This window comes from Pezoporus flaviventris, unplaced genomic scaffold (assembly GCF_033815535.1).
Source record: "Pezoporus flaviventris isolate CSIRO_AGI_PZ_B2104156 unplaced genomic scaffold, CSIRO_AGI_Pfla_v1 ptg000097l, whole genome shotgun sequence".
Lineage (NCBI taxonomy): Eukaryota > Metazoa > Chordata > Aves > Psittaciformes > Psittacidae > Pezoporus > Pezoporus flaviventris.
Window position 1 is genome coordinate 3,379,917 of NW_026892645.1, and position 24,165 is coordinate 3,404,081.

A 24,165-nucleotide genomic window follows, 5' to 3' on the forward strand; every position below is an offset into this window, starting at 1 on the left:
GCACTTGTTGCACACAGATCCAAACCAACTGCTGCAGGAATCCTTCAGTTTCAATGAAGTCTGCTAAAACACCTCAGCAAATCTCTTCACCTAACACAAAACACTGGCACAAGACAAAACCTAAACATTCAAGGTACTGAAGCAATGAACACCGACTCGCTGTAAGCATCTGTGTCAAGTTTCCACTTTAAATCAGTCTGAAGCTAAACACTTTACTCATGAAGTTGAACCAGCTTAAAGACCTGTACCCATCTGCCTGCTTTTCAAAGAGGACAATGATCTTAAACTGCACATTACTGTTCTCATTAGCAGTAAAAGCTCAAACTTTCTCTGAATGCTCTGATTTCTCCTCATAAAGATGATGACATCTTTATCCCACTACTACCAAGAAAATCACCACGACAGCTTCCAAACAAAACTCTATTTAATGAGCCATACTCAGCCAGTATCAGCAAGGACTCTCAGCACCCTGCAGGTTTATGCCTTGATGGCATATTTCCGGGCTGGGTACAGACGTTCCTTTCGTTGCTGTTTTTTGGTCTTCAGGTTTTCTTCATGCTTGTTTAACCTGCGCCGCATGGCACGAGTCTTCTTCGGCCGCAGATCGAGAGGTTTATACTTTTTGCCCTGTTTGCAGAAACAAACAACAGTTAAGAGACTGTGATGTCCCAGTCAGGTACATGAGCACAAAGACAGCAGCACCTTCTAGACAGGCTGCTACACCTCAAAGAGGTGATGCTGTCCAGGAGACCCTCCAGGCAACAGCAGATTCACACCAAGCTTACAGAACTTGGGGTAGTCTTGCAATAAAAAGGAGTCATGACTAGAGAACTTGAAAACTGAACACATACATTTTTTTCTTGAGCTTTTAAGTAACAATCTACAAAACTGTTTCTTTCTTATGAAATATGTATATGAAAATAGTGAGAGAGAAAAAACCACTATGCCAGATGTTTGTTCTTACCTTGTAGAACTTCCTCAAGTTCTCCTTCTGGGTCTGATTGATAACAGTTAAGACTCTGGCAATGGATTTGCGCACCACACGTCTGCAGGTGGGAACAGAAGGATGTATCAGAACACACTGACAGAGCAGCACCACAGATCTAAACCCCATTATAGAGGAAACCTGTACACGCTACAACAAGTAACCTTACACTGCAGCACCTTGCAGCAAAACACCAACAACTGCCGGCACATCTCAGCTCAACATCTCCGCCCACAAACCCATTCTCAAGCCTTTCTGTACCGTTTCCCCCTCTTTTTGTGCAGTACAACGGGGCCGCACGGACCATGAATGCGCTCCTCAAGCACAGCGCGCCCCAGCCCGAGCCTCCTACACGGTACCGGCTGCCAGCACCGCTCACACCCCGTTAAGGCTCAGGCAGGCCTCTCCGCCGCCCCCCGCAGTCACACCGACAGGCGTTAACCGGGACACGGGCCGGGCCCCACTCACATCTTGGAGAGCTTGGAGGCGGCCCCGCCGGTCACTTTGGCCACGCGAAGCTGAGACAGCTCCACCTTCAGATCGTCCAACTGCTTCAGCAGCTCCTCCTTCTTCTTCCCGCGCAGGTCTCGGGCCTTGATCTTGGCCTGCGTTCACCGGACAGGCCGTGAGCCCCGCTCCCGGGATCCCGCCGCGATCCCCGCCCGGGCCGCCTCCCCGCAACCTCCCGCCGCCCCTTCGGCTCCGCATCATCGCCCACCCCTATCCCCCCCCCATCGTGACGGCGGCGGGGCCCGGCCAGCGGCGGGGCCCGCGCGGATGCCTCCGGATTGCGCCGGTCGAGGCCGGGAATTCCTCACCATGATGGCAGCACCGGCGCCGCTCCGGGCAGAAGGGACGGAAGCCGCGAGGGGACAGGAGGAGGCGCTGTCGGCCGGAGCCTACCAATCCGCGGCCGGACGGGGGGAGGAGCCTGCGCTGCACACCCCCCCCCGCCGGCAGCGCGGTGGTACCGGCCGCAGGCTCTGACAGGGAAGGCGGGAGGCGACGGCGGGACAGCGCTGGCAGCCCCGGGCACGGGGCTGCGGCCCTCGGGAGGGGATTACTGCCCTGCCGCAGCGGATCTCTGCCGCCGCCGAGCCCTGGGGCTGCCGCCGCCGTCCCCGCGTCTCTTTCAGCCGCTGGAGCCGTCAGAGAGGAGCCAGTGCTCCGCGCCGGCCGAGGTGCGGCACTCTTACCCCAGCAGCGGTGGGGATGTGACGGCGGGCGGGGCGGGAGCGGGGCTGGGCTGGGCTGTGCACGCAGGTGGCCGGGCGGGAAGGAACCGGTCGCGTCCAGTCGCGACAGGCCCGGCCGCACGGTGGCGCCGCCGCACGCCGCCTCCCTCCGTATCCAGGCAGCGGCGCCGAGCCTCACGGCTCCGCGCGGGCGGGAGGGGGGAATCCTGAGTGACGGCCAATGGAGCCAATCAGAAGGCCGCCTCGCCGTTAGACCGGGCGCTCCTCCAATAGGCATGGGCGAGGGCGGGGCGAGGCCGGCCCAGACTAGCGTGAGGCGGCAGCCGCGCTCCGCGCAGCCGAAGCCTCCGCCGCCGCGGTGTCGGCGGCTGTGCCCGGGAGCGGTGGGAGGTGGCGCGGATGGTGAGAGGAGCCGCCCGACAGCGCCTGCCCCGCACCGGCCCGGCCTCCAGGTGCGGGGGGCGGAGCGGCGGGGCGCGGGCGGGGCGGCAGAGCGGGCGGGCGGGCGGGCGGGAGCGGCGGCGGCTGCGGGCGCCTCGGGGCAGGCCCGGCGGCGGCGCGCCCCTCACCGCTGTCTTGTCCCCGCAGAGCTCCAGGCCCGGCGGAGGAGCCCTGCCGCAAGCGGAAGCCCAGGTAAGGCGGGAGCGGGCGGCTCGGCAGGTGCGGGCGGGGGCGGCCGGGGCTGCGCGGAGCATCCCGCACCCGGTGAGCAGCTCCCGGCGGCGGGCGGGCTCCGCCGCGGTGTTCGGCGCCTTCCGAAGCGAGCAGCAGCTCCTCGCGGGGTCTGTGCTCTGTGCCGGGGCTGCGATGGCGCTGCAGGCTGCCGAGGCCCTGTGCCTGGGTGCACCGAGCCGCGCTCGCCGCTGTCTGCTGCGGACGGGGAAGAGGAATGCGCTGTGACACGTCTTCTGCTTAGGCCTTGGTTTGCAATGGAACCGCGATCATTTCCAAAACGGCCCCCTCCTCATTAACTTCTTCGATCTTGATGTTATCTTCCCTCTCCCAGCTGGCGGGGCTGGAGGTGTTCGGTGTGCTTTTGACAGGTAGCCGGATTTCTGCATCGGCAAGTGAATCCTTTTGGGTGGAATGTTGCTGGATTTTGCAAGAGCTGTCTGTGCTCGATATCCAGATTGCAGGTTCGATGGAACCATCCTGGATTTGCTCAGATTTTAAACTTTTATCTCAGCAGCTTCCGCCTCTCCAGCTGCTTGTTTTGTACTGAGAAATGCTTTGGACAATAGGTGATGTGAAATGCCTTTGGGGGTGGAAGCTGAAAGGTTGTTATGTTGTGTCAGTCCCCCCCAAAATTCTTACCCATTGCTGGCTATGAAAATGGCCATAACCAAAGGCTGTCCCAGGGAAAACATTGAGGATCAAGACTGTGGGTTTCTAGAGTCTGGGTCTAATCTGCCACCACAGAACAGGACCTGTTTCCATCAAAGTATGTGTCACACTTCTGTACTTCATTAACCAGGCTCCAAGATCCTGTGGTTAATCTGTGTCTTGGCTATGCAGTTCTAGTTCTCCAGCCTACAAAACGGATCCCTTAATATAAAAACCTGCTAGATTTTGCAAGAGCTGTCCAAATGCAACCCATATTTTTCAGTATCTTGTCTAAGCTGCTGCAAAGCAGCACTGTTAAACCACATGATGACTTAAAATGCTGGTATAAGTGAGTCTCCCAGCATGCGTGTGCTCTCCCACCATTCCTGCGAGCAGCAGAACTGCAGTATTGGAAGCAGCCTTCAGAAATCCTGGAAGATCATCCTGGTACGGCTCTTGCTGTGGAAGTTTGCAGATGCAGTTACTGCCTGGTGCATCTTCTCACCTTGTGTGAACCCTGCAGTGTAACAGTTGTAACTGCCCTGGCTCAGGCTCATAAGGGAGCAATTAAGAAGCATCACACCTGACTGTAGGGCATGTTTATAGAAGAGATGATGCTTTGTTTTCAAATCAGATAAGTCACTCTCAAAATGTTTTGATGAATCGGATCACAGTTTATGTTAAATGAAAGAAACTGAGTCACCTAAGTAGAAGCAAAGAGCATAATTCTCCAGTTGTGCTGAAATAATACAGCTAGCCTACACAAATGTAATAGCTGGGTTCTTTGCTACAGAAAATACAAAAAAAACATTCCTAGAAACTCAGTGGAGAGAAGAAATAATTTGCTATGCTACAAAGGAGATTGTGATCATTGTTTTATCTTGAAATACAGGTGCAATACAGCATCAAAATTCAGTTGGCAATCCATGTCGTTTGCAAACACTGGAAGATTTTATCGTGAAGATGACTACTTGGGCTAAGTGCTACATGTAAGAACGATGCAGCAGCAGCGCCGTGGTCTGTGTTCACCCTGCTTAGTTGAGAAACTAGATCTACAAGTGATAGAATGCTGAGAGTGCCTAGCAGTGGGAGGAATACATAGCTTGCCTGTGTTGTTATTCACCTCTTTTATTTGGTGGAGGGAAGTAATAAAAATGGAGAATAACAACTCAAAATATTGAGAAGCTTATAACCTGAGTCAGTTCTGCATTGAAATGAGATTGTGTTGCTGGTAACGCTGCACTGAGGGCTGAGATTTAGGGAGGTGGGAGGATGGGGGCTGTAGCTCTCCCTCCTCTGCTGCCAGTGCTGCTCCTGTCACATGATGTGACTGCACAGTCCTCTGCTCACACTGCAGCTGCACTCGCCCTGGCATGTGCCAGCCAGATTTTGCCTCTTTTTGCATCACTTGTATGCTGGTTTGGCTCTGTTGGCTTTAAATGGAGTTGCTGATAAACTGCTGCGGTATAAATGGATGATGGGAATACATTTGATCCTCTGGACACATTAATTTGTTGGCTTGTCTTTTATTCTGCATGATGGCAAGAAAGGAAGAGTTCTGGTGTGAGTGTTCTGAGGTGATGCCTAAATAGATAAAATTTAACTGTTAAGTGAATTCCCCTAACATCCCCTCCCCAACCCCCTAAAGCATGATACAGCCATCAGAGTCTTATCACAGAAATCTGTGTCTTGATGTCTTTTTTAGCAGAACTTTTCATAGCTTTTTTTAATCCAAATGTTCATTTGGAGCAATCTTTGGAGAAGGAAAACCAGGACCTGTACATGCAAGTGTTATAATAATTTTCTTTGGTATTCTTGCATAAGAACATTCTGCAGGCTTGGCTTTTGTAGCTGAGCTGCTCTCTTTAAGCACATAAGCTCTGTTCTGGATATGTCGTTTTTAAACAGGCTAGAAACAGAGGTATGGAATGGGGTATGTGTTGCAGCAGAAGGAAACAGTTTAAGGGAGCAGACCAAATTGTGTGTGGGAGCTGCATGGCAGGTCAAATAGAGGTCTGTTTCTATAAAGTATGTAAGTTAGTTGCCAACACAAATATTACCTAGCAGTTTACATGTGCTGAGAGAACACAGTACAGCCCTGCAACAGGAATAGAATAGAATAACCATCAATCTGGTTCCCTGAGGATGTCAGTCAAGAAAGGAAGTGTGCGGTGCCAAAAAGCCTGGATGGAACAGCAGGTTTAGAGGACTCGTCGTTTGAAGTATTTTTAATTATTGCTATTATTATAATGGAACACAGACTAGAGGCTGAATTTTTAAAATATAATTAAAGCAGAAGGCAGCAGAGGGATTTCTCTGCTGTGTGGCTGAGGAATGGTCCAGGAGCAGCTCCTACTGAGGAGGGTGAATTCCCAGGGTGATGATGCTCTCCATGCAGTTCCCGAGCTTGGTCGCATCTTACTGCCAAACACAGTTTGGAGAGAAGAAGTGAACTGAACAGACCAAAAAGCTTTCCCGTGTATTGCATTCTCTTTTGTCAGGGTAAGGCTCCAGTTGGATAGCAGCCACAGATACCTTGGCTGGGAGTGCTGACAAGATGCAGAGTGATGATAACTGCCCTCCAGATCGGACACTGGTCTGGACTGCCATTTGGACCATCTAGTAAATCATTTGACTTGCCAGAAAGAACTCTCTTCATCACATTAACATCAAGATACCTTGTATAGCAGCTGTTCGGTTCTCCATTAATGAGTGTGAATCAAGGAGTTAAAACATGAGTCGTTTTCTGAGTAAAGAAAGGGAAAAAATTGATCTTGTAACTCAGATGCTTTTCAGGAATTTGGCCACTCTAGATGCTAGAGGCATGTGCTTTTCCGCCCTGCTTTAGGTGATGGCTTAGTTCAAGGGGGCCCAGATTTGGCTCTGTCAACAGTTGTGTTGGCATCTTGCCATTAAATGTGCATAAAATGGAGCTGACTGCAATTCCCTCCTCACTAACATGGAGGGGCAGCCCGTGGAGACCTGAGGCCCCGGTATGCCTTGCTGTAGGTTGACTTGGCTACGAGAGGTGTGCTGGGATGTGCAATCCCTGCAGCATAAATTGCTGTATTATGACTTGTTTGTTGTTTTCGAGTGCCTTGGTTGCATTTGAGTGTCTTGTCATAACTAATGCATTTCAACCCTTGTTGTGCCTGTGCTTCCAAAACCTTTCTTCCTTCTCACAGTGGCTTACGTGCTTTTCCAAATGCACAAGGTTTGTATCTCACTTGCAGACTCTTCCTATGGCTTCATGGCTTATGTGCTTTGCCACAAAATGAAGATAAAACACAACTGGCATTTTAGCTGCTCCAAAAACATTGTGTGTAAATAAACCACTAAATAGTTTAGCTTGTGAAATGTAAATACACACAGCACGGCCTGCCGCAGTGGATGATGTTTTTCTGTCTCCCTTCTTCCCCTCCCACCCCTGCCAAGAGTAGGCTAGCCTGATGTTCTTTTTTCTATTGCTCTTTCATACAATGCAAATGACTACTGAGTACCATGTAGGTGGCATGCAGGCACCACTACAGATTCATGATTTGAATTTGGATGAAAGGAAACACTTGCATCTTCTTCCACATTGCTTCTGCGCCATCTTCTGTGGATTCCTGGACTCTGGTGACCCAGAAATTCTGCCTCAGTCTGACTTTGAACTTGAGCTCATTTTTAGTAGCACACGAGTTAAGTCGGTAGAAGAGCAGAGGACCAACTGTGATGACATTTTTAGCCTTTGCCCTTTGTTCATCCTGTACACAAAAGGTCATGAGCTGCAGTGAAAGCGGGATCACAGAGGGCGCAGGATGGACAAAGGTGGAACAAATTGCCCGTGGCAGAAACATAAAGAAGAGAAGCAGAAGTTTTGTATTATGAAGGTAATTGAAAAAGGCCACGTGCATCCCATGGTGATACCATGTCTCTTGTATTTAAAGTGAGTCCACCCATAGTGCATTTAGAAGAGCCTGCTGGTGAGGTGTGGCTTGGATGATTGCAATGTAGAAGGCGAGAAGGGACAATACTGTTTCCATGGTATGCTGTTAGCAAGCAGCTCTGCATTGTGCTGGGAGCAGAGATGCCCAAGCTGCAGCTCTGGATACAGACAGGTGTGCTTTAACCAATAAAAGGATTTTTAAAGATGTGTAATATAAATGAAAAGCCTGGCTCTATAGAACAAGTACTTATTTGAAGCTAAAATAGTAGGATTGACGCTGCATCCTGGATATTCAAGCTCATTTGACTTGGAATGTGGTTGAACTTGTGGTGTAGGCTGTTTCCCTATAGGAAGTCTTGACACTGTTCCTGCTGAGATGTCAAAGGTAATGCAGAGGTGGCAGCTCATGTTAGCTCTGAGGTCTAAATATAAGATTGTGTTTGCAAAACTTCTGGTCTCCTGATATGCTGAGGAATGAGCCACACATTCATGTGAAAGTATTAAACTTTCAGTTTGCAGTAATAAAATAAAATTCTTATATAACTCTGTGCCTGCTGTCTGTTACTTGTATTTGCTATAGCAGCCTGCATCTGGAGAACTGTGCGTGTGTTTTTATCCTCTGTTCTTATATATCCCCTTCCTTCTCCTTTCCCCTCTTTAGGAAACAAAGTTTATGCAATTGCACAGTCAGGATCCCTCTTTTTTCTTCTTCTCCAAGCAGCTTTTAAATCACTTGCCTGATGTCACCAGTGTTGCTGTAAGAAGAAAGGTCCTGAAGGTTATCTAGTGAGTACTTTTCACAAAACTCCAGGGAAGTTGAAGGAGAGCAATGTGTTTGGTGCACGTACTGATGGGAAGGGGGGACGGAAGAGTTGTATTTTGTAGGAGGCATCTGGCCAGCTGCTTGGCATGTGTGGAGCCTTGGGATGGTGGAAGCAGGTCCCTTTGGGTGGGAGAGCTGGGGTTATTGTGGTGGGTAGGGAAAGACCAACAGGGCCACATGCAGGTCAATCTGGACCAGGCTTCCTTGCTGTGGAAGAGAGGATGATTGTTCATGCACAAATGTGTTGCAGGCTCAGTTGGGTTTGTATGGTTTTGCTATTTTTTTAAGATTTTTTTACCTCTTGCAGAAGTAGGAGTAGCTCTAAAGGTTAAGCAAGTTAGCTGTAAAAATGGTATATTTTAATAGAAAACCACTTTCTTGGAGATTTCCCAATAAGAGTAGAACTCGTTGCATTTACAGTGAGGCTGGCTGAAAATCACCTGCAATTGGTTTCTAGAATAGAGGTTTCTTTACCCTCCTAGTTCACCTCCTTTGAAATAAGCAGAGAGAACACAATTTGACCAGTGTTATCAGCTAAATAAAACAGCTTCTTGCTTCTCTTTCTTAAGTTACATTTTAAGTTGCTTTTTATTGTGGCATTCAAACAGAAAATGTCTCCAGAGCCTGGGCTCTGCCCAAGTCCTTTTCATTGTGCATTCTATGTGCATGTTTACACAGCAGTGAGCATAGCTGGTACAGAAACACTTCAGTTCTTTAAGGCAGACCTGGGTGCTGCTGTCCTCCTGGACTGCAGATGCTGCCAGGAGTCCATGGGGGGCCTCAGCCTGCTCACAGGTGCCTCCCACAGCATCCGAGAGCTACAGGGAAAGGAGCTTGGTACATCTGGAAGAGCTGCAGCCACTGCAGTGCAGACGCGCCCCGAGGTGAACAGTAGGGATGAGAAATGTCTGTGTTTGGTTCCAACTTTGCCTAAAAACCTTGGAATAATAAAGAAATCCCTTTTCCCCCCATGCATTTTGTAAAGAAATGGGCTGATGTATAATTGCTCCTTGCTGTTCTCTCCAAAGTACAGACTCCAGCAGTCTGCAAAGCTCTCAGTGGATGCCCACACGTGTATGGGAGGCTGTGCTAGTGATTTATTTATTTCAGTGTTTCTTGAGTAGAACTGAGTGGTGTCTCAGGAGCTTTGGGACAGTGTCTCTCAATGGAGAATGAGGTATTCTGCTGAGAGGAATGAATCTGGGTTCTAATTAATTTGGTGTTGTCTGAGGCTCTGTCAGGACTAGCACTCCCAGCAGATTACATGGAAATGCACAGATGGGTTTCCCAAAATGTGCAGTATAGCTTTGAGAGAAAATGTGAGAGGCGAGTATACCAGTCTGTAGAAGGAAAGGAGAGGCAAACAGAGAGCAAAGGTAGACATCTTGCTTGATGAAGGTAAGATCAGATGTTGATAGAGATTTGAGACATGATGATTCCAGGCTTTGGGTATGAATGATCCAGAGCTTAGTTTTATCTGTTACTAATCTGTGGATAAGAAATTGATAACAACTGGGCATCTGGCTTTATATCATGTCCTCTTTTGGCAGTGATGCTGTGGGAGATATGCTGGATGAAAAGTGGGAAAGAGAGCTGTTCTCTGACTCAATATTTGAGACATACAAAATCCTGATAGATTGGCGTGTACTTGCCACCATTGGTCTCTGTGGAGAGCAGTTCTAATAACATCTTAGCTTGGGGAGGTTCCTGTATCAATAAGATAGCTGTAGAAAGTCTCTTTGCTTTTGCATTTTGGTTACTTGCATCTCTAAGTAAGGAGTGGGAAGCATTTGAAAAACAGAGTTTATATTTCTGTGCTTTGATTTCCTGATTAAAATGGTAAACCTATCCACAAAGCTGTGAATCAGGATGCAGCCATTACTTACCCTTATCATCATTTCACTTGTCTAAGCGCATACTTCCTGCTCAGCTCCAGAATGTTAATATTAATCGGAGCCTCAGCTGTAAATCCCAAGCCAACGTGATGCAAGCAGTGAAACTGCAGATCAGCAGGAGTTTAGGGGCTGTAGTTGACATGGCAATTTACTGTTCTGTATTACATCTGTCACAGACAGTTCTGATTCTCAGGCTAAAGGTTAATCAATATAGTCAACCCACCCTCATTCAACACTCAGTTTGCAGCTTGATGTCTTGGGTGGGTGGAAAAAACCATGAGCATTTCCTCCAAAAAAGAGTATGCTGCCTCCTGTCCCCATCCCCAGCACTTACCATCCTGGATTGTGCTGTTAGATGTGCATATGCTGTCCTGTTCAGAAGGTTGTAGGTGGCTTATTTAAGGGACAAAGCTGAAGGCTCAGTAATCAGAACGGCTGGAGCTTGAAATAAAATACAGATTCTTGTTCTAATTTTAATCAAGAAGCTTCACTGGGTCACACTGACCATTGATCTTTGCATTGTAATAAACTTGCTCCTGTGCATAGTGTGAATGTTTAATATTCAAACTTTATCCTTGGAAGGCTGCAACACCATGGCAATCAGCAGTTGTAAGGTGTGTGAAGTCACCTGTTAAATGACACAATGAGTAATGTGTTCTGATTTTGGAAGAGTTGCTTGTCCTGCTTACAAAATCATTCTGTGTTTTCTGAAAGGGATAGCTTATAAATGCCTGCAAAGTTAAGATCAAATTCTGGTTTTGAAGTAAGAAAGACAGGTTGTATATCACATATGTAAAATATGTGTACTCCATGCTGCTCATGTTCAGTAGTATGGGCTCTAGTTTCCTTGGTAAAATACCAGACAGAACAATGGCATTGCTAAAGTCTTTGTAATGAGATTGTTTGCCTCTGGTAGTATAAGATGAGACTTTTAAGTCTAATGCTGATGCTCTGATGAGAAGAGAGCTGTTCTTTCAATTGACCAGTTAGGTGAAGTAGATAAAACACTGCTAATAGGTACTCACAGCTTTTATCCTCTAAGTACTCATGTAGTGAGGTGGTTCAGGTTGACTGGAAGGCAGGAGACACTCAAGATTTCACAACTTGAGCAGAAGTGATGGCTTAGAAGAGGACAGAGCAGTTGCACAAGTGCTGTGTCAGGAGGTCAAGGTGCCACATGCAGCCAACTCTGCTCTGCAGCTCTAGGAAACTGCCCCCAGTTTTACCTGTCCTTACCTTCTGCTGTCCTTACAGCATCACTGAATTCTGTGGAGTGAGGTTTTATTTGCTTGAAGTTAACGACTGCCCTCTTCTACCAGGCAGCTGCAGGGCAGGTTACGGTGATCCAGGCTAAGTAATAAATCTGGCAAAGGAGATGTGCATGTAATCAGTTACTTAACATATTTATGCTTGACTTTTGTCATCGGCTAGATTTCCTTGACGGTTCACAAAGCGTGCCTTGCTTTACAGGCCCAAGCCCCCATATAGGGGCAGTTGGGTGTGCATACTGTTGACCTCAGCACTTTTTCCCTTCCAGCTGAGCCTAGAAAAACCTTAGCCAAAAGACAGCAAACCACAGGGAAGTGGAAACGTGTGTGATGTAAGTGACATACAACTGAAAATACTGGCTAGCATCATGAAACTCCCATCCGCTTCCCGTACCCCTCCTCCTGCTGCCTTTCAACCCCAGCTGCTTTGCACAGTCTCACCATCCTCTGGGATGCTTCTGCCCTGGGTGCTGCAATGGGAGGAATATGTAAAATCTATTAATGGTTTGGACAAAGCGAACCTGGAATTGTGCGTTCTGAGAGTGCGTTGGAAAGAACCTGGCACACAAAGTGCCGTGCTTGGCTAGCACAGTTTTTCTGCCTTGTATGGCCTGAGGAGTTGGCAAAATCTTGTGGGAATAGTCAGTTCTGCTGTAAGTCACCATTTTCTGACTTATTTTAACAGTCTTTTAAACCAATGTTTCAATGTCTCCTTTTGCAGACTCTGGAGATCCTTTTTTTTTGACATGTGCTACTTAAGAAAAATTGTCATGCAAACCAGCCCAACAGTTTCTTTTGCATGAAATCAAGTGAAAAGCATCAAGCACAAGGACAAAACGTTAAATAGGTGATATTTCTGGTATAGCTGGGCTCTCAAAACTGGCAGAACTGTCTGCAGAAGAGGAGCACAGATCTGTGGGGTTACTTCTAGAATCAAAGAGGAGAGGTCCACATTGTGGATGTACTGCTGGTTGCATTTTATGTATGTTTTGCATGTGGAGCTCAGCAGTCCCTGAGGAAAGGGCCATGTCAGTAGCTATATTCCTCCCTTTGCTGTGCCCACTTGCTGTTTCTAATAATAATTCTTTCTCCTGTAGATAATGGTGCTGCATTACAATCTTCAGTGCAGGGAAGATCAACTCGTGATAGTTGTTCTTTCTTTGTACAGCACCAAACACCACCACCTCTGGGGCATGAAATGCCAAAACCAGTGCATGAGAGAAGTAATTTTATTTGCCTTCTCTGTCAGCTGGAAAAGCCACCTTCACCTGTCATTTCACAGCTCCTGTTGTCCTTTTCCTTTCCATCTTCCCTTCCCATCTTCCCTTCATATTCAGGCATATGGCTGAGTGAACCTGGGGTTTCAATTGCAGCAGCGCCTGTCTCATGCCTGTAACCAAAATGCTTCTTTCAATTGAGATCTGTAGGAATTACCTTTTGGCAGCTTTTCTAAAGATCTCTCACAGAGGGAAATTATTATGCCTATGACTACTTAATTCTTTATTGCTTTTATTTATTTCCTGGTTCAACTCCTTATATTGTTTCCTGATTATTGTTTTCCTAGAAGGAAGACTCTTATTGCCCATAAAGTGATTCAGCCTAAATAGCTTCATAATGTATTTTCTGTATGGTGTTATTTTATGATCATCATGAAGATAAATTAGACATGTAGTGAGTAAGAAACCAATCCATTCTAGGCAGGACTCATGCTTACTTTTCAAGTGTAATCTTTAAGGATTTTCAGCAGTATTTTCCACTATACTATGTGCATGTGTAAATACACTGGGTAGTTCAGAAGCGCTCCTGTTTTCTGAGTGCAGTACGTGGCAGAGCAGGAAAATGCCTTTAATTATCCTGCAGGAGAATGAAACTTGATCTCATCCATTGTCACTGTCCAAAGATGATTATTGGGAGCACACTCATTCTGCCATCCCAGAGGTGTTATGTCTGTTGTACTTGTATCTTCAGGTTATTAAGAACAGAGATAGTTTCATAATTGTGTGAGTAACTAAGGCTTCACTTCATTCTACTTTAGCTGTGATTTCGTTTTTTTTTATTGCCAAATAATCCAGAAACAAAGAGGGCACATTGAGGCTTCTCTGTTTAATTTATGATGTACTAAGCGGGTAGCTTTTCATAAGCACCCAGTCATCTCCATCCATTACGTTGCCTTAGATCAAGTGTCTTCTGGTCACCTTCCTCCCTCTAAAAGCATCAGTAGAAAATGTGATTAATTTTAGCATCTTACTGTTTAGGTGCTTAAGGTTGAGTGAGAGGAATACCATCAAAATGTTTGACCCTGAGGTTAGGCTGAGCGTGTCTGGAAAGATGACAGATACAATTTTTACAGATCATGATACAGGGCAGAGTTTTCCGAGTTTCTCAGAGAGAATTCCCTTCTGTTTTTCAGGTCTCTGCTTTTTGTGCTTGTGGTAACTTCACTTTAAAGTGAGACTTGATCAGGCGTTTGCCGACAGTTTGATCTCTAAAGCAATACAAGCTAAAGGCTTGATGTATGTATACACATGTTGGTGTATGTGGCTTTTAAGATTTCAGCTTACTCAGCTGTAAATTGAAGATGTAATTTTGCAGGTACTATAGTTTCACATCTGTATGGAACAGTTTTACCAGTCAGGATTCCCTCCTGGAGATAAATTTGAGTGACTGAGACCTACTTCATCTCTTCTCTTTCAGAAAGTAAATCCCTTCCTATTCTAGGAAGTGTGCTCGTTTTGTCTGATTCTTTGTGTCTTTGCCTCTTACTCCTCACCCGGGCTGTATAGAAACACATTTTAGCCTAAACTTAGGCTGCTGGTTGCCTTAATACCATTTGTGTGGCTTGATTGCAATAATCATGTTTTCATTTCTGAACCTGTGAGTAGAGGAAAAACTAAATGTTCTAGTGGAGTGTCTCCAGGGTATACTAATTTTTAAGGTCTCTCTTCAGTGTCAGAATGTGCTTAAATGTGGCTTGTTCCCTAGGTTCCTTCATCAGCATCTCTGATAAGAAGACAGGTTGTTCCCTCGGCTTGTGGCGGTTTCTTTCTATGAGCAGAAAAGGGCTTTTGCCCGCTGCTTCAGTAGTAGGTCCCAACCCATGTGCCAACAGCTGTACTGAGAGGCCGACCATACAGAATATTCTCCATAACCTAAAAGAGATTTTTTTCTTCTTTCTGTGCATCAAATATCTTTTCTGCCTTCTGATATGTCTTGGAAGGTATCAGAGGCAGGCGGTGGATTTTATAGCATATCTTTTGTTGATGGCATAAAAACCCTCTTTGCAGTTGGTACAGCAGACTCCTTCAATGTGAGACCTGTAGTTGGTTTTACTTGCCTGCACAGATTCAGTTGGTCACTGTTAGCAGTGGTTGGGTAGCTGGATAGTATAACTTAGGGGTAACATAAAATGAAGTTGACTTTACCATTAAAGGAATGATACACAGACTGTATGAAACATACTTTGCAATTTAATCAAAGTGCTAAATGTTTGACAATGTATCTGAAGCTGCTCTAGAGTGCCTCGTACCACAGTGGAGCGCTGCTGAATCCAAGGGCCTCACTGCAGGATTTAGGTCACCCTTGCTGCGGAGCACACAGGACCTGGGGTATTGTCCCTCTTCCTGAATCACCTCCTGGCTGTTTCTGACATCTGTGTTTTAGCTCTCACTGTTCGCTTCAATTTCATACGTTGGTGCTCTAAGTCATTGGTGTTGTTTGTTTCATGCTGTGTGAATGTAAGTGTTCAGAGATTTCAAACACAGGCTGGTGCTTCATGATAACTCATTTCCTGCTTGCTAGGCTCATGCCAACAGCTTGTGACATCTGGTTGGTATGTTCTGAACACTCTTACACTGTCTGGCACCATGCTGCAGTTACCAGACAACATGTAAATGCTTCCTACCTTTTTCTGGAGCTCTTCAACAAGTGGTTTGTGCAGTACACCCCATGTCCTTGCACTACTGCTCTAGTGCACTGTCACTTGGGGTGTCTAAAAGATAAGTGCATCTTGTCTAAACTGGGAAGTCATTGAACTGCTTGGTTGGCAAGATCTGCTCACTGACTTACCCTAAAAACTGGGGAGGAACTGCCAATTTCTTCTGCGTTTGGTGGGCATGAACTGTTTGTTCAGGGAGGTAATTCTAAACTCTGGTTATTGTGAAGTTTTTCTGTAACAATTAAAAGATGCCTCTGGATAGTTCCCAGTGACTGCATGGAGTTCACTTTGCCATTTCCTGCCTTGAATTGGCACTTGTAGGTAATTGTTTGTACAAAGAGCATCCAGACTGAGCTTCTGCACAAATGGAAACTTGTTGCTTAACAGAAGTGTTTACCAGAACTGGTAGAGAAGTTGCTGGAAGTAAAAGCTCTGCATTTGCCCAGTTAGAGATGTGTTTGTCTTGCACTAAAATTCTTAGAGCACAGAAGAGCTAAAGACCTGGCAGCCATTTCCAGAGGAGCTGCTGCTGAGAAAGTAAGATTTTTAAGAGCCTCTCTGCTTTTACAGGCTTTCATAGTCCCTTACTTACTCAATAGTAGGATTATTTCCATTATATCTTAATGTTTTGTTCAGGTGATTCCTGGACAATATGCCATTTTGCTCAGATGAACAGTAAAAAATAGCTCGCAGGTATAATTGTGGGCAGTGCGAGCCATGGAATTAAACACTCATGAGGAAGTAGAGAGGAAGCAGGATATTTTTCAGCATTCCATCTCAAATTGCTAGGTTTTAGCAATAGGAACTTGTGAGCTACAGTTTTCAGCAGTTAAAGAAGAAACTGAAAAGTGAACAGGACTGAGGCTACTCTCTCTAAATACAGCTGCAGGATAAACACCTCTGCAGAAAGGCAAATTGAGAGAGGATTTCTTTGTCCAAGTATGAAACCCAAGTTTGTTACAGTCCTTTTGCTGGCCGTTTTGTGTTTGTGAAGACACTCCTCAGACTTACTTTATTTTATGACTCTTGCACCTCTTTTAGTTTGCTCTGTTAAGTAGTGCATTGTGGAATCATTAGCCCCATGCTTTGATTCTCAGCTGTTATTTTTAATGAGTCTTGAGAAGTGTAACCTGTGGGAGAACTGCATGCTCTGTTTTGTTTCCGTCCCCAGGGATCTGTACATGCATCTAATCTGGATGAGCTCATAGTAGCCCTCCATTTTTGAGTAATATGGCTATTTTCTTCTTCATAGGACTGAGTTTGCCCTAAAAGAAATCATGTCATCAGGAGGAGCTGAAGATGATATTCCTCAAGCAGAGAGGAAAACAGTGACAGACTTTTGCTACTTACTGGATAAATCTAAACAGCTATTTAATGGCTTAAGGTTAGTGCATTTTGATACTATTCCTTCAAAAAAGCATTAGAACACAACACTTTAGTGTGTGAGTGATGCTGAAGTCAGTTGTACAATGAACATTTCAAACTCAAACCCAGTAAGTTTGTTTAGGGAAGAATAGTGTGCACCTATGTATAGATAGTTTTGGACCATGGATGTAAGAATGTAAAGTTGACACGTTTCTGAGACAATAGGGAAGGAAGTGGGAGAAAGGAGAGCTGAATGTCTCAGGTCAGTTAACAGTAAACTACAAGTTGGAAATCCATGAAATGGATGGAATTCATACTGAAATGTGTATGAAGTACACAATGAAGGGGCTAGGTGTGGCTGTATACAGTCAACAGCATGCAATTCCCAAACCTCCCAGTCTCTGTACCAAAAAAGGAATGAGATGGATCAGCCCTGGTGAGAGAAAAGTGGGGAGAGAATATTTTGGGGGAAGAAACTTAGGAAGTGACGAACAGAAACATCCAAACCATACCCTGTATGTGTCTAGTGAAACAAATGCTTAATCTGAACTGTGGAGAAATGTAAAATCTGCATTTATCTACAAAACATCTGCAATAACAGCCAGAAAGTCTGGCTGTTTTGTCAGCACCAATGAGAGGGGAAATAAGGAGAGTTCAAGGAAAATAGTTCACATTTGGACAGTGATACAGGCATCCTGTTTATGTCAGTATATGCTGAAGTTAAAGCCTGGTTTATTTCTAAACTTTGCTGTCAAGTCTCTTAAGCAACATGGTTTTTAGCTCAGATCTTGTTGGCAGTTCAGTGTCTTACTGGTCTCTGAGTAATACTGTATGTTTGGGCCCATATAGCTTGCTGTTACTCAAACACAGATGGTTAGCAAAGATGTTTTTAATTCCTCCACCCCCTGCTATTGATAATCCTTTCATGTGCTTTGGAAGTTGATTACCAAATCCAAAACAAACAGTTTGTGCTCCAAAATCTGCATGGTAAATGGGCAGTAGAGACAAGGAGTTCTTGATGGTTGCTTTCAACACCCCATGAAACAGTCTAAAGCAAAAGGACTGAGATCTTGAGGCCAGGATTTGCAGGACCATATATGCCATTACATTGGCTTTCTGATGCGGCTTGCTTGAAATTTTGGCTTGAGTTACTGAAGACTACAAATTAATACAGTTCATGTCTGGATGCATGATGCTCAAGTTCAGATCAAAGAGACAGAATACCTACAGCCATTCTGTCTTTTCCTTTGGGCATGGAAGGAGTTGGTACTTCTATCAGATTTCCACATGGGAGATGTAGTTTCTGTGTATATCCATGGTGCTTTGCAAAAAGAAACCTCCTTATCCAACTACATGAAAAGAAAATAGAAATTATCTTTGGATGAAATCTGGGCAATAAAAATAGATGGGCTTCAACAGCTGGCTCTGCTCCATGAAAATACGAACATACCAGAGGGAGCCTGCCTCTGTCCTTAGTGTAACTTGACACAATTAATGTAGTGTTTCTTGCACTGAACCTGACCCCTATTTCACCTGTAAGAGCTGTGATTCCTTTGGGCATAATGACTGGATAAAGCAGCATTATAATTTTCAGGTGTCTCCTCTGTTAGTGCTGCTTGTTTTCTGGGTAGTTCGCCTGGAAATGACTTGGCAGGCATCCTGATTCTTAGTCCAGTTGCCTGTTTTTCCCTCTAGAGTAATAAATGCATTTGATGCATGCCTGCCTTCTTCTGTTTTGAAGATGATGATGGCCTTTGCTGTTGTGTTATATGACATTCTGTTGTCCCTATCACGTTTCACGGAAAAGAAGTGGTGGTGGAGGGAGAGGAGAGCAACGATTTCCTTCCTGAAACCTCCTCTGGGCACTTCAGCAACAGGGAGCTGAGCCTATAGCTGTGTTGGCAGCTGCTTAGCTGTTGCTGCTGCCAAAAATGCAAGGACTCAGCCTGCCACGTCTTTGTTTCAGTAGCATTTCCTTCCTCTCTTCCCAATGCAGATGCCAAATACAGCATTTGAGCAAAACATATGATGATCTGCCAAGGTTGCTGCTCCAAAGTATACTTCATGCTCACACTACCACTGATACCGTCCTTCTGTGGCCATTCCTGCTAGAATAACGTAGAGGGGAGGTTGTCTTTCTAGTGTTTCTTCTCCCTTTTTGAACACCCTGAGCTGTAAGTTAGAAACAACTGTTAATGAAGTATGTTCCAATAGCTGTTCTGTCCTTTCTCCACTCCCATTTGCTTTTTTCTTGGAGAAAAGGCTGGAAAGAGGGAGTGTGTTAGGAAGCAGTTTTTGTATTGTACTGTCACCAGTTATTATTTTATTTTAATGTTTAAAAAGTGCTTAAATGTATTCAGTATCACATTGATGCTTGATGACTTAAGAAATGAAAAGACTTTCCACATATATCATGCTTTCCCAGATCAGGTCTCATTGTGCAGGCTGGAAGAATCACCACTGCTGTCCTTTTGTGGAAAGAAGAGATAATGTTTACCCATTTATTTTGTAGACTTTTAGTGAGGTGCAAGTTGAACATCTTAGTTCTGTTCCATGCTGCTGGTGCTGATGCAGGAACATCAGGACCCCATTAGCTTCATGTGATGCTGCAGGCTGTGCCCAGTGTGGTGCTGGGAAGGTACTGACTTCTCACACCAATTACATCAGTAAGGCAAGTTACTGTGAGTGCTGCTGGTGTGCTTACTGTCTTGGTGGGTTATTAGATGTGATGAGGAAGCTACACCACATGCCGTTATCCCACTGCTGCTTAGGTTCTGAGAATAGGAGCTTGTAATTACTACAAGCCTAGGAACATAAAAGGAAATTGTCTTTTTTATCACCTGTCAAAACTGTGAATGTGTTTAAAGCTCTGAATGTTAAACTTACAGTTATTCTAACCTTCCTTTTCAAAGCGCACCGCTGAGTCTCTAGGACTTTCTCAACATCTTTATATCTCTGGAAGTTGTCCCTGTGTGACAACTTCCATGCAGCGCTGGCCACACAAACCTCAACACCTTTAATTGGTTTTCAGCCAGCATTACCTGGCTCCTGCCAACAGCATGGATGAAATGAATTACTGACGGAAAATTAATTATGAGCACATAAGTAGTGCTGGTCTTTGCTGAGACTATAAGCAGGAATTGGATAAAATTCTGGGCTGCCTGTAGAATTCATCTACCAGCCACTCTAGTGTGGCAAGAGAACTGGTCTTCTGTGCCCAGTATGAGAAACCCATCCTTTTAGAACATCTGAGTTTGTGTCTTCATGTCCAGTTTGGAATGTTTTAAAAGCCAGGAAACTTGAAACACTTTCCACTGAGTTGGAGTTGGAAGGTTGGAGGCTATTGTAATGAAGTGTGTATCTGTCTTCCTTGTTTGGATAGAACTGTCCTAAATCAAAGCATCTCTGTTCCCTCCCCTGCATCTGGATTCCTTCTCACTACCACTTCCTCCCTCTGGTAAAGCTCATAGTCATCAGTAGAAGAGGAGTGAGTATTCAGACTACTGCCTGTTCTGTTCCCAGCATCCTTAGCCAGGCACATCCTGGAGAAAGCTGAGCCTCTTGCCTTTTTCTCTCTCTATTGCTCCAGTATCCTTCTGTAGCTCTGGAAGCAGCAAAATGTCATGCTATAATGTAGGTCTTATGCTCTCAAGTTGGGTGTGTATTTGCTTCTGGACCATATATTCCCTGTCTCCTTCAGTGGGAGGAGCTGTATTAATAATCCACGCTGCAATCAACTGAGTCTTTAGTACTCTTGGGTTATTTCTTACCAAATAATGCAGATCCTCTGGTCTGATTAAAAAACCCTGCACTAAACATCCTCTTTTGCTTATACATCCATTTTCTCACAGCAGAATTTCTTGATATGTGGGAGTGACATGCATGATGTTCAGAACACAAAACAGTGAATGGATGGCAGCAGTGGCAGCTCTTGTCTGCAAAAAACCGTGGTGAAACCACGGTAATGTATTGTCATAAATGAAGTTTTATTACAGCCATGTCAGAATACTATCAAAAGAACAAGTGCTACTGTCTGTTTCCATGGAGATCTTTCCTGTTCCCTGGGGAGCTGAGGAATTGCATGGTTATTGTGCAGCTATGCCAGCTGCAATTAGGCGAGCACGCTGCTTGAGAAATACACATGTGGACACCCAGCAGCGACTGTGGACAACAGCAGCAAACACGTGGGCACTCTGCTCACAGGGGCTTCTTAAAACGCCACTGGTATTTATCTATTCAAAAAGCAATGCAGTGGGTTGAGGCAAGGTTTGTAAGAATGATTAGGCTTCTCCAGAGGAAGGTGCAGCACTGAGGGAGAGACAGGTGCACAAGGGAAGGTGGCAGGTGAGGTGTAAAGAGTATATTAACTTATGGTGAGGGGTATAAGCATGATCAGTAAATAATTACCTGCTTATTTCTTCATTTGTGCACATACCTACTTCTCAGTGTTTGAGAGAAGAAGGGTATGTTTTCTTTCCTTATGTTAGACCTTTGCTCAAATGTCCTCGGCAGCTTTGCCTTCAAAGCCCAGTTTACTACTGGTAGAGTTCTTGGAGTCAACTTGCTAATTCAGGCATTCTTTAGGTTAGTGCCAGGGCCCTTTGAATATATTATTATTTTAAAATGATTAATTTTAGTGTTGTTTTGTATTTGTATTCACTTTTTTTAACATGGAAACTTGCGGATGTGCTAATTAAATTTATTGCTACCTCTTGCTGTATCAAAGCCTGCAATATAGCTTAGGCATGTATTTGGACACTTTCTTAACTTCTTTTGTTTATCTATTACAACAATAGAAAGTGGTGAATCATTTATTGCAGTAAGTGCTTTAAATTTGCATGTGTTCATATCAAGCTATATTTGGATGAAGATGTTGGTGCCCTGAAGCACATGGTTATACTCCTGTTTACCCCTCTCTACACCAAAGGGTGTTCCAAGTTGCCAAGCAGCCAATTCCATGATTGGGGGGATTTTTTTTACTATTATTTCAATTGTTGTTTGTTTTTTTTAATCCTGCCCAAGTTCCTTGGCATCTTCATGGAACAGCAGCAGCAAGTACTGGAATGGTTTTCTAGGCTGGTAAGAGTCACAGCTGATAACAGATTCATTTTACATGTACTAACTAAGCTAGGCCCTTCAAGCTGTGTGGAAAGTACAGCTGGCTGATGAGGAAAGGAATATTAATTTCCTTTTCTACCTAGGGTGCTGTTAAAGCAATTACAGAGAGTAGAAATGCGCCAGTGTGCTGCTCTGGAGATAGTAGTGTCCTGCTTTGCTTTCCTGACTCCTCCAGAGGACATGGTGTGGTTTCCAAAAGGAGGTGTTTCCCTCAGTCTCGACCTCCCACGTTTGGAAGTTGTGCTTTTCCATGGCCATCTTCTGAAGACTGGGATGTTGGATGGGATGTTAACCAGCAAAGTGATTTGAAAGAGCAGTCCCTGAAGAAATTATTCTTGAATCAAATGAAAGATTATGCCGTCTTGAAAGAGCCGTTCCACTTGTAGAGTTGTACACCTCCTTTGAATCAGCTTCAGAATGGATTTGTAGGCAACAAGTGCTTAGTGAGCCTTCTGCTAGGAGTGAGAGCACAACCCTTCAAAGCTAAAATCCTTAGGACTGCATCATCGTTATGGGGTGGAGGTGGAGGGAAATACATCACATTGGAAATCGAGTGGAGGTACGAAAGCAGAACTGAATTGGATTGACTAACTCAGTTATAGCACTGGAAACTGAGACCAAAAAGCCAGAAGGTCTCAGGTTCTGCCATGTCACTTGGTTAGAGGGTGACAAATTGTGGTGATACGTGATATGTAACCAGACATTTGGCTAGCCAATCCCTCTGAAAGTAGGAAGCAATAATCAGATGACAGCGCTGAAGAATTTTTTCTTCCCCCCATTGCAGTCTTTCTTGGTATACAAAATTAATGTGCTGTCTGCTTTGTGGCATGTTTTTAGGGATACTGTGGTCAGATCATGATATATGTGCTTCCTACAAGCTAAACAGGATTTCAGTGCAGATTCCGGTAGCAGCAGGTTTTGAGTATATACAGGAATCATGGTTCTTGTTGTTCTTGATGCAGGAGGAGTTATAAAGCATTTCAAGTCAATTCTGAACAAAACCATTCTGATACGGACACACATCTGCTGCTGTCACGCTGGGCTGATTGAAATCTACTCCCTAACTCTGCGTTTGTCATGTCTCTCTTGCAGGGATTTACCACAGTATGGGCAAAAGCAGTGGCAGTCCTATTTTGGGCGAACATTTGATGTTTACACCAAACTCTGGAAGTTTCAACAGCAGCATCGGTAAGGGAATGTTGTAGGCAGACATGTTCCATGGATTTAAATGCAACTTTAATCCCTGGTATGCCTCAGGCCCCCAGTGAAGATTGAGATTTCACTGTGTTATTCAAGCATGAAGGGAGAGAATAGTCACTTCCTGTAGCACTCACTGTCTAATGAATTAAAATGTTTCAGAATTTTCAGTGTGACTTTATAATGAAACCCTTTGCTGTACTTGAATGCATGTTGCTTTAATGTATTACCAAGGAGAAGTTTCTGCAGCGCAGAACCCATCTGGAATGGTGTGAAGCATCCTGCTGCAGCGTGGGCTCTGATCTTTCACACCTTACATTGGCTGCGTAGTCTGAGTGTTCTCCTGGGAAGTTGTGACCTTTTGTTGTGTGTATTTTGTGCAACATACTTATGTCTACCTCTTGCAAGTTTATGTAAGATAAGTGGTCCTTGCTCTGGTGTGTGTATGCGCTGCTGTTGGCTCCATGAGGGGCTGCTACTGGGAATGCTATACCACTAATGAAGGCTGAATTTGTCCATACGATGGATCTTTGTCTTGTCTGATGTTCTGAGACATTCTGGAATGTCTTATAATCTTTCTTTTCTCTCTTGCAAAATAGACAAATATTGGACAATCGGTATGGGTTGAAGCGGTGGCAAATTGGGGAAATTGCTTCCAAGATTGGGCAGCTCTATTACCATTATTAGTAAGTAAGCACGCATAGAAAAGGTTTCAGTAGGGGCAGTGTAGTGTTTGTGGCAGTTCCATGGCAAACACTTGGATATTCAGTCAGGAGAAATCAATATATCTGTTGAGTCATGATGCCTGTTTCCGAATGAGAAGGCCCTTGGGGACTCATGGGAGTGCTGCAGAGAATGGCACCTGTAAGCCCGATGCCACACTGCTAGTCATATTGATACTGCCAAAGGACTTGTCTCCTACCTCAAAAGTGTTTCTAAGTCTCCCACGCATACTGCATTTTACTGTTATACAAAAGTGTGATTTACAAGTCTGGGAGCTTAATCTTCCTGTAAACTTTTTAATTAACCTGTCACCTGTACATATGGGTACAAGATAGGCAGATTTGATTGTTACCTGATGTGGAATCCAAGCTCTGAAACCTGTCTTCCTAGCAGCACAAAGGATGAGTGTC

At 45.0% G+C, this 24,165-nt stretch overlaps 2 protein-coding genes across 9 annotated transcripts in view; one reads left to right on the top strand and one right to left on the bottom strand.

Annotated features, from left to right (window-relative positions):
• Nucleotides 1-406: 406 nt before the first annotated feature.
• On the bottom strand, nucleotides 407-1,954 carry RPL35 (ribosomal protein L35). Its single transcript, XM_061476674.1, has 4 exons — nucleotides 1,804-1,954; nucleotides 1,454-1,590; nucleotides 965-1,046; nucleotides 407-627 (listed from the first exon to the last, which is right to left on the bottom strand). Exons 1-4 carry the CDS (start codon nucleotides 1,804-1,806, stop codon nucleotides 478-480), a joined length of 372 nt encoding a protein of 123 aa, XP_061332658.1. The 5' UTR covers nucleotides 1,807-1,954; the 3' UTR covers nucleotides 407-477.
• Nucleotides 1,955-2,478: 524 nt separating this feature from the next.
• SCAI (suppressor of cancer cell invasion) overlaps nucleotides 2,479-24,165 on the top strand; it is a 41,016-nt gene continuing 19,329 nt past the window's right edge. Inside the window, exons 1-6 of one of the 8 annotated variants that reach the window (XM_061476748.1) lie at nucleotides 2,846-8,218; nucleotides 11,621-11,750; nucleotides 14,924-15,023; nucleotides 16,605-16,736; nucleotides 22,928-23,023; nucleotides 23,632-23,718. In XM_061476748.1, coding sequence (XP_061332732.1) covers nucleotides 16,630-16,736; nucleotides 22,928-23,023; nucleotides 23,632-23,718 — 290 coding nt within the window. In that variant the 5' untranslated portion in view covers nucleotides 2,846-8,218; nucleotides 11,621-11,750; nucleotides 14,924-15,023; nucleotides 16,605-16,629. Of the gene's footprint in view, nucleotides 2,634-2,769; nucleotides 2,815-2,844; nucleotides 8,219-11,443; nucleotides 11,751-12,202; nucleotides 15,024-16,604; nucleotides 16,737-20,558; nucleotides 20,679-22,927; nucleotides 23,024-23,631; nucleotides 23,719-24,165 lie in introns of those variants that run through there. The other 7 variants (XM_061476745.1, XM_061476746.1, XM_061476749.1 and 4 more) reach the window with 7 other exon arrangements.

What these genes read in the sequence shown, in the direction of transcription:
- RPL35 (XM_061476674.1), bottom strand. An exon ending in GCCTCCAAGCTCTCCAAGAT is followed by an intron (nt 1,047 to 1,453) that starts GTGAGTGGGGCC and finishes TCCCACCTGCAG; the next exon opens with ACGTGTGGTGCGCAAATCCA. An exon ending in ACTTGAGGAAGTTCTACAAG is followed by an intron (nt 628 to 964) that starts GTAAGAACAAAC and finishes TTCTGCAAACAG; the next exon opens with GGCAAAAAGTATAAACCTCT.